Source organism: Python bivittatus, unplaced genomic scaffold, assembly GCF_059951505.1.
Source record: "Python bivittatus isolate LINGU-HERP-01145 unplaced genomic scaffold, Pbiv_v1 ctg000810_np1212, whole genome shotgun sequence".
Taxonomy (NCBI): domain Eukaryota; kingdom Metazoa; phylum Chordata; class Lepidosauria; order Squamata; family Pythonidae; genus Python; species Python bivittatus.
Genome location: NW_028277111.1, coordinates 2,273,050 through 2,287,937, shown reverse-complemented (window position 1 = coordinate 2,287,937; position 14,888 = coordinate 2,273,050). Strand labels below are relative to the sequence as shown.

General features: G+C 47.1%; 1 protein-coding gene across 1 annotated transcript; it reads right to left on the bottom strand.

The window, feature by feature from the left end:
- Positions 1–2,151: 2,151 nt before the first annotated feature.
- On the bottom strand, positions 2,152–8,732 carry LOC148213926 (uncharacterized). Its single transcript, XM_088129560.1, has 4 exons — positions 8,587–8,732; positions 6,068–6,811; positions 4,917–5,043; positions 2,152–4,143 (listed from the first exon to the last, which is right to left on the bottom strand). The coding sequence occupies exons 2-4, from the start codon at positions 6,773–6,775 to the stop codon at positions 3,041–3,043; spliced, it is 1,938 nt and encodes a 645-aa protein (XP_087985686.1). The 5' UTR covers positions 6,776–6,811; positions 8,587–8,732; the 3' UTR covers positions 2,152–3,040.
- Positions 8,733–14,888: the final 6,156 nt, after the last annotated feature.

Genomic DNA, 14,888 nt, shown 5'->3' with positions numbered 1-14,888 from the left:
CCTTGGCCATTTTAAGACATGCGGACTTCAACTCCCAGAATTCCCCAGCCAGCATGGCTGGCTGGGGAATTCTGGGAGTTGAAGTCCGCATGTCTTAAAATGGCCAAGGTCGAGAAATGTCTGGAGGTTGAGTCCTGGCAACTGGACTTCTTTTCTTTCGGTTAGAGACGTTTCACTACTTGTCCAAGCAGCTTCTTCAGTCTGAATAAGTTGGCTCGGGGGGACCCCATAAATCTCCTACTGTCCCTTGACATCTCCTATTGTCCCTTCAACCAGCCCATCGTGGTAGTAAGAAACACAGCCACCATGGAAGACTTTTATGGGGTCCCCCCAAGCCAACTTATCCAGACTGAAGAAGCTGCTTGGACAAGTAGCGAAACGTCTCTAACCGAAAGAAAAGAAGTCCAGTTGCCAGGACTCAACTTCCCGACAACTCCACCTGGATGACTGAGAACCTTCATCAACAAGGTTGAAAAACCCTGCCCTAGGGATACCGCCTTCCAATCGGTCATGCATGGCTTATGATGAAGTGCATGATGCCAACCCAGCCCTAAATTAAAATCTCTCTCCAGTCCAAAGCAACTCCTTTGGAGGGTTTGACTAAATTTCCTTGGTTCTGCCAGATTCGAGCTACACCTTTGAGACAAAGGCTCAAGAAAAAGCCAATTTGCCCATTTAAAAAGAATACATAAATTCCAGTCATTCTTTGGCTGTGACTTCTGGTTAGGCAAAATGCCAGTTCTTTGGTGAGAAGAGAACAAGGGTGGGTTTTTTTTTTTCATATTTGCAGAATTGAAGAACCCTTTTTGGTGGCTTCTGACTGGGAAAAATCATAATAGGATAGTAATCTTCCAGAAATAGACTGTCCTGTTCAGGGGACGCTCACCTTCTGCCAAGCGCAGAATTCTGATCTTGAACAACTAAAAGCAGCACCTTGTTATATATAAAACAAACGGAGCCTTTGTTATGGTCAACAATCCCATACAGACTTCTTAGGGCATTTCACCACTGAAATGTGCTTACCAATCCCTGGGTCAGTGTGAAATTTGCACACACACTCCTCTCCCGCCCGTTTCCCCTTCCAAACAGAATTCCACTTTGGAATCCAGATTCATCTTGAGTTCTTCAGGCCAACCTAATTCCAATTCTGTGTCCCTACAGAATTCTCCTATATTCCTTATCCTATCCAGCTCAACTGATCCCTGGTGACATTGCATTTTTTGCCTCAGAGCTGCCCCCCCCTCCACAGTAGTGATTTCCGTGTCCTTGAACGGGCAGAAAACGACCCTGGTGGGAAATCTGCTGCCCCCCTGCCACTCCCCATCCAGTCTTTATAGCCTCTATTGCAGGGGATACAGCGGGAAACAGATGCAGCTGCTTTAATGGGCGCAGAGGTGGTGATCTCATGCTCTCACCTCCAAACTGCATCTAACATACTGCACAGCCCTCTCAAATGCCCAAATACCCCATTTATCAATTGGGCTTAATAAAGATATCACCTCCACATGGGTTTAGGATTAACTTTCTTCCTGGTGGTGGTCAGCCATGACTTGATCTTTACAGAAGGTCCCAGGAGAGGAGTACAGCCTTGAAGAAGGTATGCAACAGCTATTAGAAAAACACATAGCTTTGCCCAGAAAAACAGGAGATGGTGAGGAAGAAACTCAAGATTGCCCCACCTTGACTCTCTTTGGTGTAAGAGAGAGGAAGAGAGAAACTCCATCAGTTTTCAAGAGTCTGTTGTTATACCCTATAATAGAGTTCCAGTAGTTCTTATGGTATCTGTTTCCTGACCTGGCCTACCTCAAAGGACTGGCACTCCCTTACTTCTATGTGTGCACAGAGGCTCCTTTTCTCCTGATCAGACTGGCCAACCAAACTGAGCAGCCTGCTTCAGCTCTCACGCATCAATGTGGAACGGATCTTTCAAGCTAGGTCCTAACTGTTGCAAGAGGCTGAGAAACCAGTTTCTCTTTTGCTTCAGAGGGCAGGACTTGAATCAGTGCATGGAGACTAAAGGGAAATTGATTTGGGCTGAGGATCACAGCCAGTGACAGCTTTAACCATGGTTTGTGGGATAAACCACAGTTACTTGGACTCATCCACCACACCAAGGCATGATTGCATTAACACTTGTCAAGCTAAGGTTTATTTTTAGACATGGTTTGTGGCTTATGTGATCAGTATAGTCTGCTAACCAGAATTTAGGGTGCTGTGCATCTAATTGTGATTTATTCCATAAACCACAGTTAACAATGCATCAATCGAGCTATTAGATGAAACTCCAGCTACATTTGACAGAAAGTGTGTTAGCAAAAGAAAGGCAACTTCACAGACAGGCTAACTATTAGGCACTTCTAACTTTTGTTTTAATCCGTTTCTATGACATACATTATGCTCTTAGCATTATAATACGGGAAAACAAATCCATGTTGGTGTCCAAAATCAGGAAGCGAGAGACCAGTCACCAAAGAAAAGTGGCAAAACCATACTGGGACGGGGAATTGAATGAAAACAAATGAGGCTATTTCTCTGTCAGACACGTGATCTACCACTAGTTGATGTCCGTGCACAAATGCAATGGGTTTATCTGCCCTCCTAACTGCTTCCTTTACTCACTGTGGTGCATAGCTGAAATCGGTCTTCAAGAAGCTGGCTTCGCTGATGCTGAGTAACCCACTGGCATCCTTTATCAGCAGGACAAGAGTGCGCACACATAATCAGTCACAACATAGAAGGTGAGGGGACTGGGGGGCATGCCCACTGCAAGATTCCTGCAGGTGGCAGAGAAAGTTTTGCCTATCCCATGCTCAGCCCTGGGAATGTGACAACTAGCCACAGTGTGACTGTAGATGTACTGATCGCCTGATACACATGTACGTCTGCACAACGCAGCAGATTCACGTGGGGTCCGTCCAACCTGGCTCCTTTATTGGACTACAACTCCCATCCTTCTTAGCCAGGAAGACCATTGGCCTGACGCATCTGGAAGCCAAGGAGTTAGGGAAGGCTCAGGGAAAGGGTCGCCTGTAGATACCCTTCAAAGTTGAGCATTTTTCCACATTCCAAACTGGTATGAAGTTTCCTTATATTGCTGCTGCTCCTCTTGTAATTTGGCTAGGTTCAGAGCTTCCCGGGCATGGATTTTCTGGTGCTTCACCAAGACGGTGCGGTGGGTGAACCTCTTCCCACAAGTGGTGCACTGGTGAGGCCTCTCCCCCGTGTGGACTTTCTGGTGACGGATGTGGACCGCCCGATCAGAGAAGCATTTCCCGCAGGTGGCACACTTGAAGGGCTTCTCGCCCGTGTGGGTCCTTTGGTGCACCATCAGGATCTGCCACTGGCTGAAGCTCTTCCCGCACTCCGAGCAGGTGTAGGGCCTCTCCCCCGTGTGGACTCGGTGGTGCTTGACCAGCTGGGAGGACGTGTTGAAGGATTTCTCGCAATCGGGGCATTTGAACGGCTTCTCCCCCGTGTGGGAGCCCTCGTGTTTCTTGAGGCTGGAGCTGCGGCTGAAACCCTCTCCACACTGGGCGCACTTGAACGGCTTCTCCCTCACGTGCACCTTCTGGTGGTTGAGCAACTGAGACTTCTGCGTGAAGCTCTTGTCACACTCAGAGCAACTAAAGAGTTCCTTTTCAATGTGGACTCTGTAGTGTCTGGTGAGGACTGAGCTGACAGTGAAGCTCTTTCCACACTGATCACAGGTGTAGGGCCTCTCTCCCGTGTGAGTTCTTTCATGGGCCACCAGAGTGGACTTGAAGCTGAAGCATTTCCCACAATTCTGGCACATGAATGGCTTCTCGCCTGTGTGGGTCCTCTGATGAGCAGCAAGCACAGTACTCCGGCTGAAGGTCTTGCCACACACAGCACACGTCTTCTTCTCTCGACTTCTGCGCCTTCTTTTGACCGCAGTGGATTGACTTGAGTCCCCGTCTTCTTTTGCTAGAGGAAATACTTCAGCTCTGTGCTGATCTTGGTTGTCCTCATCCTTCTGGGCTGCTCCATCCCCAAAAACCACAGGACCATCTCCATCCTCTTCAGACCAATCAAGTCCTTCCCAGGAGGTCCCACACAGTTTCACTGGCTCAGCTTCCTCCAACTGGGGATCTCCCTGCCTCGTCTCAATCACCCACTCATCACCTGTGGGGAGCATGGAGGAAAGAGGAGTTACCCAAGAACCCAAGCAGAGCATGGCTGCCACATCAGACCAAAGTCCCTGTTATCCCAGTCCCCCACTTCCCAACTGGCCAACCAGATGGCTCCAAGCAGTTCCCAACCATGATGTTGCAGACATTTGGTTCCAAGCTCAGATCAAAAAAATCCCACCTCCAGCATTCCATTAGAACATTACTCTTGAAGCCCAGAATCTCAATTATGACCCAATTGGTGGCTGTGTGCTTCCAAATATCAGTTGCATAGGAACAACGATGGGAGATGGGGTGAATCCTGGCTTGTTATAAAGGTGCAAAAAAAGCCACAATCTCATGTTTGAATGCAATTCTGTTCTGTTTTCCCACATGTACGCTGAACTTTAACATGGCAAAATTTCCTGGCTTAGAGGAATTTAGCTCTGGCATTGAGAAACAGGCCAGAGAGGGGAATCGGTTACTCATCCCCAAGTAAGTAGAAATTGTGAGAAAGAGACTCACAACAGCCCTGCCTTGTCCTTGTCATCCTTAAAAAAGATCAGCAAAGGTTTGGAACAGGCTTCCACGATTCTGTTAATTTATCCCACAGGAATAAAGCATCTTATCCCACAGGAATAAAGCATCTTATCCCACTCATCATAAAGCATGGAATCTCTGCAGGATTTGTTTCTTGACCTGGCCTACCTCGAAGAGCTGATGCTCGGCTTAAAGCAACTTCTGAAAATTCACGCACCTCAGAGACAACAACATACCACCTGCCCTTACCTTCTGAGTCGGTGTCACCATCCCGCTCCTGCTTGATAACAGTGCTGAGCTGTTTCTCTCCAACGCCTGACAGAGGCTGCTGCGCCGTGGAGAAACCCAGAGCTTCCTCCTGGGCCAGGCTTGGTCCCTGAAATAACCCCAAAGTTTATCTTCAGGAACAAGAAACAGAACGGAAAGTAGGTTGGGGAGATTTCAGAAAGTGAGGGTGCCAGTTTCTTCCCCCACAAAAAGACACATCCTGTCTGAAGATCGCACATATTCCTCAAAAAGAAAAGGGAGCTTATACTCCTTAAAGCAGTGTTTCTCAACCTTGGGAACTTTAAGATGTGTGGACTTCAACTCCCAGAATTCCCCAACCAGCATCTCTGTCTCTAAAGCGAGAGGTGAGTAGGCGAGATCTGGATTATAAACATTCAGATAACTGCTAGATGACAACCTGGAGTTAGGTTTTTAGCAGCTAGATTTGGTAGCTGTACAGGTAGGCCTTGACGTACAACCACAATTGGGACTGGAACTTTCATCACTAAGTGATGTGGTTGTTAAGTGAGTCACACTCGATTTTACAACCTTTTTTGCCACAGTAGTTAAGCAAATCTGGCTTCCCCCAATGACTTTGCTTGTTGGAAGCCCCCTGGGAAGGTCACAAATGCTATCATATGACCCCAGGACACTGCAACTGTTGTAAATACATGCCGGTTGCCAAGCAACTGAATTTTGATCACATGACCGCAGGGGATGCTGCGATGGTCATAAGTGTGAGAACCTGTCGTAAGTCACTTTTCAGTGCTGTCATAACTTTGGTCATTAAATGAATGATCTTAAGTCGAGGACTACCTGTAGAGAGTAAGGGAAGTAACCTTGATGAAGATACAAATCATTACCTAGACAAAGGGGGGTGAAGCATTTTTAAAGTCTAGAACAGCCAAATAACATTTAGAGGAGGCTCGGGAATATAATGAGGAGGAAGAACAGCACAATCAGACTTGCAAGATTCTGTCACAACAGCTCTGTAATACCAGTTGTATTAGCCTGCATGACTTTGGTTTCCTTGTCTGGTCTACCTGGAAGGGCTGACACCCCTCCATGTTCTTGGGCCCCACCCCTGTCCTAGCACAGTCTCACTGCAAAGTTAACTTTTTCTAAAGCCTCACCTCCTGTGGCCGTCCTAGGGGAAAGCCTTCAGCCAGAGCCACCGCTTGGTCGCAGGTTTGAGGCCCAGCAGCTTTGACCCACCTCTGGAGTTCAGAGGGCAGGATGGCCAGGAACTGCTCCAGGATCACCAGCTCCAGGATCTGCTCCTTGGTGTGCCTCTCTGGCTTCAGCCACCGGTGGCAGAGGTACCAGAGGCGGCTGCAGGCCTCACGGGGACCCTCAGCATCCCAGTAACAAAACTCCCTAAAAAGGGTTCGCTGGGTGTCCGTGGCCGCTGAGTCATCTCTCAGAACATCCTCCCCCACCTTCCAATAGTCGTCTGCCTTGGCAGTGTCGGTCTGCTCACTCTCCCTTCGAGGGTCTCTGCTGAGATCCACTAATCCTTTGTACCGCCAGTAGGTTTCAGCTGCTCCCTCCAATGAGGCCAGACAGGCCTTGGCATTCTCCCACGGGTCAGAAACCGGCTCCTCCTGGTTGGAGGACTGCACTGCCTTCAAAGCAGCCCGCGGGTCTAAGTATTTCAACCTCCGGTCTCCAGCCTCAGTCTTGGCTGGTCGGGAGCCCCCCGTTTCTGCCAAGTCCTCTGCATTCCCAGGTTGGAGGCCTTTCGCTGTTTTCCCTGCCTTCTCCTGGGTGACCCCACGTTTGAGGCTCTCTTGCAATTCTCGTTCGGATTCCGCCTCTGGACTTTTTCCCTTCTCCGGCATTATTTTATGTCTAATGACCAGCTCCTGGAGAGACACCTGTTTGGAAGCATGTTTTTAATTGGAAAGGCTAACACAGGCAGATAAGCTTGAAATAAACACATACATTTCTCCAGGCCAAATTATCTACTTGTAATTAAGCAATTTCAATCCCAGTTAGAGAGCATGGACCAGCGTGCTAACACTGATGTAAAGCTGCTTCAGAAGAAGAGCTGATAAGGAAAAGAGGGTTGGGGGACAGGTAAGCCAAGATCAGCCTATTCAGCCATTTCAATAATCGGTTTCATTCCTCACCCTCCAACTGAGCCCCTGGACACACCGAAGGCTTAAAATCCTGCTTCCCTAAGCAGAAATTACTAGCCAATTTAATTATTATGATTATTAGATTTTTTGCTGCCTTTTTAAAAAATATACATTTGGTCCACATGCTTACTACTCCTGCTAATACAACTGAGCTTCCAGCTTTAGCAGCAGTGTAGCCCTAAATAACGACAGCTTCTTGCCAAAGAAGTTGTGTTCGTGCTTGCAGAGATGGAACACAAAAGTTTTATCTTTGTCGAGTTTTATCTTTGTAAAGGATTACAGAGATTTTAAATGTGTTTAGTTTTCAACTCTCTTCGAACAACAAACTGATCCCCAACAGGCTAAAAAATAAATGCAGACACCCGGTGAAGCCACTGCCTGAGGTTTCTTCCTGCTGTTGTTACCCAACATTTATTAATAGAACCCCACTTTTATTATTTTCTCCTTACGGCTGGCCATCTCATCTACCCCAATTGACCGATTTCTCCCCTTGGCAACGGTTCCAACAGTCAAAATAAATAATATTCAAGGAATGTCATGGCCCATGTTCACACAGCAGGACCAAAGGAAAGCTTAGTTCCCCACAGGATACAAAATGCCATTTTAATCGTCCTGGTGCCAAAAGTTATCCAAGGATGTTGGGCTTATAACGACCTCCAAACAGCCACATCTTTAGTTCCTCTAATCCAGACTAGATAGATAAAACGCCTGTTATTGGTTACAGCACCAGGGTTCAGGAGATCTTTGGGCACTGTTTCCTAAAAACTAAAAAAAAAAAAGGTTTCTTGACAATTTTGGATCCATGCAGAGGGCCAGAGAGGGAGGAGAAGGAGGAGTCTTTATCAACAGCCTCACCTGCATGCTGACTACTATAGATCTTTCCCTGCAGCAGGTCGCCAGAATATAGGGAATAAATTAGAAAAGGGGCTGCAGAGGTCATCTAGCCCAGGGTTCCTCAATCTCAGCGACTTTAAGATGGGTGGACTTCAACTCCCAGAATTCCCCAGCCAGCCTTGCTTCCCCTTGCTGGCTGGGGAATTCTGGGAGTTGAAGTCCACCCATCTTAAAGTCGCTGAGATTGAGGAACCCTGATCTAGCCCAAACCCGCAGTGCAGGCAGACCAAGCGCAGGGCAGTGCCCTGCTCCAGTGCTCAGCCCTGACCGCCGGCTGGGGCTGCTGGGCGAGGGGGTTCAGCCGCCTCCGGAGAGCTGCGGCTGGGCCCACCGCGCCCTGCTGCGCGCCCGGCTGGGGGCCGCCCACCATTTGCTCAAACGCCTCCAGCGAAGAAGCCCCCCCCCGCCTTGAGCAACGTCGGCAAAAGCAGTGTGAGGGTGTGGGGACGCAAAACGGTTGAGAAGGGGCAGGTGCGCGCGCGCTGAGAAGGGCTCCCCTCTCCCCACCACGCTCGCCAGGTCTCGCCCGCCGCCTCTCCCCGGGGCGTCCGCGAAGGCGCGCGCCCCCGCCCCCGCCCCGCGCTGCCAAGGGCGCCCCCCGGCTTCCCGCCGTTTACCCGGACTTGCCGGCGCCTCAGCCCGGGCGGGGGGCGGGGCAGGGCGGGGGTCTCTCTGCGCCCGGAGGCCCAGCAGCACGCTCCCCGGCTGGAGAGGAAGAGGAAAGGCGGCCCTTCCCCAAAGTGACAGGCGCGCACCCTCTTCCAATGGCTTCTCTCCTCCCTTCTGGGAAGTGGATCTCGGTCAGCTTAACCCTTAAGCCTCGGTGCCTCCACCGGGAAGGAGGAGTGGCAGGCAGAAATCTCACCGGGGGGGTGGTCGCCCCCCAAGCGTGCCTTGGCTCCAAGCTGCAGAATAAGGCACCCTTGCAGCAGATGTAGTAACAGGAGACGTTGTCACTCCCCCTTGATATCTGTATCTATAGATATCTATATCTATATCTCTGTCTGTCTGTCTGTCTCTCTCTCTCTCTCTCTCAGTGTTTCTCAACCCTGGCAATTTTAAGATGGGTGGACGTCAACTCCCAGAATTCCTCAGCAAGCCTGCTGGCTGGGGAATTCTGGGAGTTGACGTCCATACAGCTTAAAGTGGCCAAGGTTGAGAAACACTGCTCTCTAGAGCCATGTAGAAGAAGCTAAGGACACTCTTTCTCAAAACGTCCCCTGCCTTTAATCGCTGCACATCAAACTGGCTCTTAATATCATTGCAATATTTTTTGCAATGCCTCCAATCCCCTTTGAAAGGGGTCGCTGCTGCCTCTTGTGATCATGAATTCTAGAGGTTAATTCTGTGCTCCGTGAAAGTGACTTTCTATTGCAGTGTTTCTTGACCTTGGCCACTTTAAGATGGGTGGACTTCAACTCCCAGAATTCCCCAGCCAGCCTGCTTGTGGGAACAGTCTTTAAAGTTGCCAGCGCTTGCTGGGAGGCGCTGCCCCCATCGCAACTGACAGAACCCGAGAAATGGGCGAAGGGGTCACCCCAAATCAGCCCGGACCTGAGAAATTTCCTGAGGAGCCATGGGTAACGCCAACCGTAGAGTTGGCCCGGGTATGAGGAAGCCGTGTACCCCTTTAGAGTGTATATTGACTCATTGGAATACATTGAAACCCAGACTGGCAGTAGAAACAAACTTTAAAAAGCCTATATTGAAGACTTGGTGTTCAGTTATGTGGCCCTCCTATTTTCTGGACTTTCAACGATGACCATGGCCAAACGAGGGCACTATAGACCCTGAAATCATACAAAGCCTTTCCGTTTACCTTGCGGAACACAAGAAGGTCGAAGAAGATAATTGAGTTTCTTTTATAATTTGGCCATACGGAAAGACAGTGTAGTCTTTCCCCAATTCAATCAACTGTTTGCCCTGTCTGCCCGAGACAACAGAAATTGGAAGAAAAAGGGCAACTGATTTTTGAAGAACCAGAGGAGGAATTTCCACCACCATATGGAGGACCAAGTGCGCCTCCAATAGTACCCCAAGTGGTGCCGCCTTCGCCAGCCTTGGTACCCCCGCCTTTTCTGCCACCTCAGTTTTTGGGGGAAATAGTCAAACTTGCCAGTCCATCCCACACTAGGGTGGGTCAGTCGTACAGGCCCCCTAGTTTTGCCATGTCTACTACGATGGCACCCCTTCGGCAAGTTCCTTTGGGGGATAATTTAATTTTTGTACATATACCTTTTATGACCACTGATTTTTAATTGGCAAAAAGGACTGCCACCCTATAGGGAGGCACCCCAACAGTATGTGGAACTGGTCCAACGTATTCTTGCTACCCACCGGCCCAACGTGCCGGACATGTTTACCCTTTTAGCTGCATTTTTGGGTGCTGAAGATAAAAGACAAGTGTTAAAAACAGCAGAAGACTGGGAGTTTTTGGAAAATCTGAAAAAGCACCCCAGAGTGTTTCTTTATAAGTATCCAACACAAGAGGCCCCTCTTTGGAATACTCCTTTTTTAGTTTTGCCTCAATGTCCCGTAAATGTTTCTGGGACGTGACCTCCTTGGAAAATTGGGAGCTTCACTCCAATGTACCCCAGAGGGGGTAAGCCTGGAAATCCCACCAGATAGAGTCTTTTTATGTTTTCTTGAGGCAGCAATAATTAAACTTTTTCCCTTAAAAGGAGTGAACCCAGACATTTGGTACCAGGGAATACCTGGGTTTGTGAAGTTTGCCATGCCTCATATGCCTAAGTTGTTGCCAGGTGTCAGTCCAGTATCCGTACGGCAGTATCAAATTAAAAGGGAGGCACGATTGGGAATAAAGCCTTTCATTGAACTATTTTTGGATCATGGCATTTTAAAAATTGTCCAGTCGCCATGGTCAACCCCAATTTTCCCTGTACCCAAGCCTGATGGTTCTTGGAGAAGGGTCCAGAATCTCCAAGAAGTAAATGCTCGCATCCAGGCTCTTCATCCTTTTGTGGCCAACCCCTATTCCCTGCTGACTACCCTTTCCCATCGCCAGCAGTGGTACACAGTCATTGATTTGAAGGATGCCTTCTTTTGCATCCCCTTGGCTGTTGAGAGTCAAGCATATTTTGCCTTTGAGTGGGAAGACCCTGAGTCCAGCCACAAATGTCAACTCACATGGACCAGACTTCCCCAAGGCTATAAAAATAGCCCAACAATTTTTGCCGCTGCCCTTTTTGCCGACCTGAGGAGTTTTGACCCTCATAAGACCACTCTTTTGCCATATGTGGATGACCTGTTTTTGGCAACAGAGATTGAAAAGGAGTTTTGGACTGTTTGAAAGAAAAGGCTGCTTGCCCCCCCCCACCCCCACCCCCAGCTGCCTGTACCTGAGGAACTTTTCAACGTTCGATTGCTTACCACCCGAAAGCGTCAGAAAAAGTGGAATGTTTTAACTCCAACTTAAAAATAAATTAATCAAAATTGCTAAGCTTTGCAATGAAACCAACCTCAAATGGCCCGATTGTCTACTGTTCACTCTCATGTCTACAAGAGCCACTCCATCTAAACAAACCGGAGTGTCGCCACATGAAATCCCACCCCCCTTCTTCTCCTCATTTACAAAACATTCATATGTTGGATTCTGTCAAGCTCTTATTCTTACCCTCAAGAACTGCCACTCAGGTTACAGCTGCCTTGCTTAAAGAACCTTTGCATCCGTGTTATTCCTTGGACGTGGGCGACTGGATTTTGATAAAAATATTTCAAAGAAAAATTGCTTAGCTCCTCGTTGGAAGGGACCGTTGTAGTCAGTGTTGACTACAAACACTGCTGTGAAGTGTCAAGATCTAGATTCCTGGGTGCACGCCTTGCACTTTAAGAAAGTACGACCCCAGACGAGGAGACTAAGAAGCCGACAAAGGAAACTGAAAAGCCCACAAAGGAAGTTGGTAAAGCAAAGAAGGATAAAAGTCTCTTTCTACAATTATTGAGGAAACAGCTGCAGAAGGCTTATCTGGGGAAGAAGTAAGTGCTAGTAACCTCTGCTCTCAGACTGCAGCCAACATCTGCCCACTTATAACTTTCCCGCTAGAGCCAGCCATAGTTTTGCGGCTTCTGTTACAACGACCCTGCAAGGACAGCTCATATCTGCTGATTGACTTTCAGTATTTTAATTGACTGTTACAATGGAGGCCCAAAAATGTATAAGAGAAACCTATTACATCAGAAAACATTTAATGCCTGCAGTATGGACAATAGTTGTGTTATTGTATCATGTTTTATAGTTTGTTGTTTTACCACCAGGAAAGGCTGAAACTGCCTTATGATCTTCCTCTTCACAATATTTTGTATTATCCTTTTGTTGTATCTTGCCTTTTTAATGATTCATAAATGTGAAGGGCATTGTTTTGATGCACAATTTTACACTCTCTCATAATGTGTGGGCATGCATGTGACAGTGCACTCTATCTTATTTACAAAGGATTAACTTGCTTTGTAAAGAGCACAGCATTTTTTCCCCCACCTTATCTCTTTGTTGAATGCCTGATTGCCTTCCAAGAGAGCGCACCATTCCCCCATCCCATTTCCTTTAGAAGCAATTAGCCAGATGCCTGACTGAACAAGTAAGCCATAAATTAGATTCCTACCGGGCAGGCAGAGACACCAAATTCCAAAGAAGTTAGGCATTTCCTTGGTAACCAGAAGAAAAAGTTAAACTTAGATTCACCTCTGTTGTTGTTGTTTAGTCGTTAAGTCGTGTCCGACTCTTAGTGACCCCATGAACCATATTGCGCCAGGCCTTCCTGTCCTTCACTGCCTCCCTGAGTTTGCTCAGTTTCATGCTCATTGCTTCAGTGATGCTATCTAACCATCTCCTCCTCTGCCGTCCCCTTCTCCTTTTGCCTTCCATCTTTCCCAGCACCTTTACTTTCCCCTGGGTCATCCCAAAATTCCCTTGTATGGATATGAGGGTATGTACTATCTGAATACATCTGAATATGCCTATAAAATCTTTGTTGCTTGCTTTGCAAGGTGTGGTTCTGGGCAACACTCCTGCCACGATGTTGGCTTGAGCCATCCAGAAGTTTCTTGGCCAATAAAACCTCTGTTAATTAAAAAGCCTCATCTCAAGTCTTCTTATTTGGCTTTATTGAAACTTGGGAAATAAAAGGTGCCATACAAATGTTTACTATGAACCAAGGTAAAAACAAATGTTTCCATAATGATGCAAACAGCCAAATGTTTATGGTCCCACAGTGTATCTATGCCCAGTGTTCTGACCTCTGGAATTCCTTCTATACCTCCTGATTTTTTATCCTCCTATACCCAATGTGGTTCTCCTGGCTTCCAGGTTCTGCTTGGGTAAGACAAATGCTATTTGTACTGATGTTTTCATTCCCTGTGTAATTCCCCTGGTGCGAAGAATGGTTACCTATGCCATTCCTGACATGACTGTTATGGCATCTCCAACAGGCCAAACGTTAGATAAACATCCAACAGAAGTATTGTTCCTAAAACCCATCCCTAAGGAATGTGTTTTTTTGATACAAATGCCATAGGAACCACCCTATGGTCAAATCAAAAGGGAGGAATGTAAGGAATGGTTAGACTAACTGCCTATTTTGCTTCTGTACCTCAAGCTTCTGCAGACATAGGAACTGTTTGGCTGAAGGTCAGTTAAAGAAACCAGGAATCTTATAAAAGTTATAAGGTGCTAAGCATATAAAAGCTATGCTGATTGTAAAGGAACATTTTTAACAGTTTGCAGAGGTGCAAAAGGAAATGGAAAGATGTGGTTAAGCTAAAGGCCAAATGTCTTGCTTCAGAGCTCCTAGACCCATTTCCTGAGCATGCATGAACTTTTGCACCTGCTCTTGCTTCTAACCACACTATGCAACCATATCCTCTGCGCAATTTGGGCAAGTTAGTTTCTCTTGACCAACAATGTAGCAATGCCTTATAACCCCTGGAGCAAGTGAGAACTAGAAACTTAACTATTAGTTTATACTGCTTAAGCTAATGTTTTGACAACCTTGGAAGGTGGGTACACTTGTGTGTGTGTCCCTCTTCCTGGATGCTTCCTGATGACAAAAAGGTATAAAAGCTGTTGTAAACTGTTCTGGGTGTGGCTGTTCTCTGTCTTTTCTCTGCCAGCCGGACAGAGAGTGGTTCACCCCGCTTTTCTCTTGGCCAACAATAAAAGCTGAACTTTCTTTGGAAATACCTCGGTCTAGAGTCTCATCTGAACTTATAGATTCTGGGCTAGAAAAACCTTACACCTTCAATCATCATTGTCTTTTTCTTTAAGAACCTGCAGTACAACAGCGAAGGGTGTTAATGATCATGCAGAGAGCTGCTATCCAAAGGATTTGCTGCAGTTATTTTCACAGGTAAAGAAAGCCACATAGTTAAGAAAGTTCAGGTCTTAACATAGTTTTTTAAAAAAACGACGGATGTGTTCTATGAATCTCTGGAGATATAAAAACTTTTTTCCTTTTTTTTTTTAAATGGTTTCTTTAAACGCTATGACTTTCTAAAGATCAGCAGCTGGCGGTCTTTTTTGCTGTAATCTAGCCCCAACTCTAGAGCACAACAGGTCTTTCCCAGCATTAGAGCTTCTCTAGAGAGTTGGGTCTTTGCATAAGGTAACCAAAGTAGGGTAATTTGAGCCTGGTCCTTGTGCCTCAAGTGAGAACTCTGCGTTGATTTGTTCAGTGATCCATGGTTTGTCGTCTTGGCTGTCCACGGTATTCTCTGGAGCAGGGTTTCTCAACCTTGGCAACTTTAAGATGTGTGGACTTCAACTCCCAGAATTCCCCAGCCAGCCATGTCTTCAACTCCCAGAATTCCCCAGCCAGTCTTCTCCAACACCAAAGTTCAAAAGCATCAATACTCTTCCTATCCACCTTCTTCAAATTCCAACTCAGCTTCCATACAATGTCAGTGG

What these genes read in the sequence shown, in the direction of transcription:
- LOC148213926 (XM_088129560.1), bottom strand. Translation starts at nt 6,775, where the DNA reads ATGCCGGAGAAGGGAAAAAGTCCAGAGGCGGAATCCGAACGAGAATTG. An exon ending in CCCTAGGACGGCCACAGGAG is followed by an intron (nt 5,044 to 6,067) that starts GTGAGGCTTTAG and finishes GGGTTATTTCAG; the next exon opens with GGACCAAGCCTGGCCCAGGA. An exon ending in TGGTGACACCGACTCAGAAG is followed by an intron (nt 4,144 to 4,916) that starts GTAAGGGCAGGT and finishes TGCTCCCCACAG; the next exon opens with GTGATGAGTGGGTGATTGAG.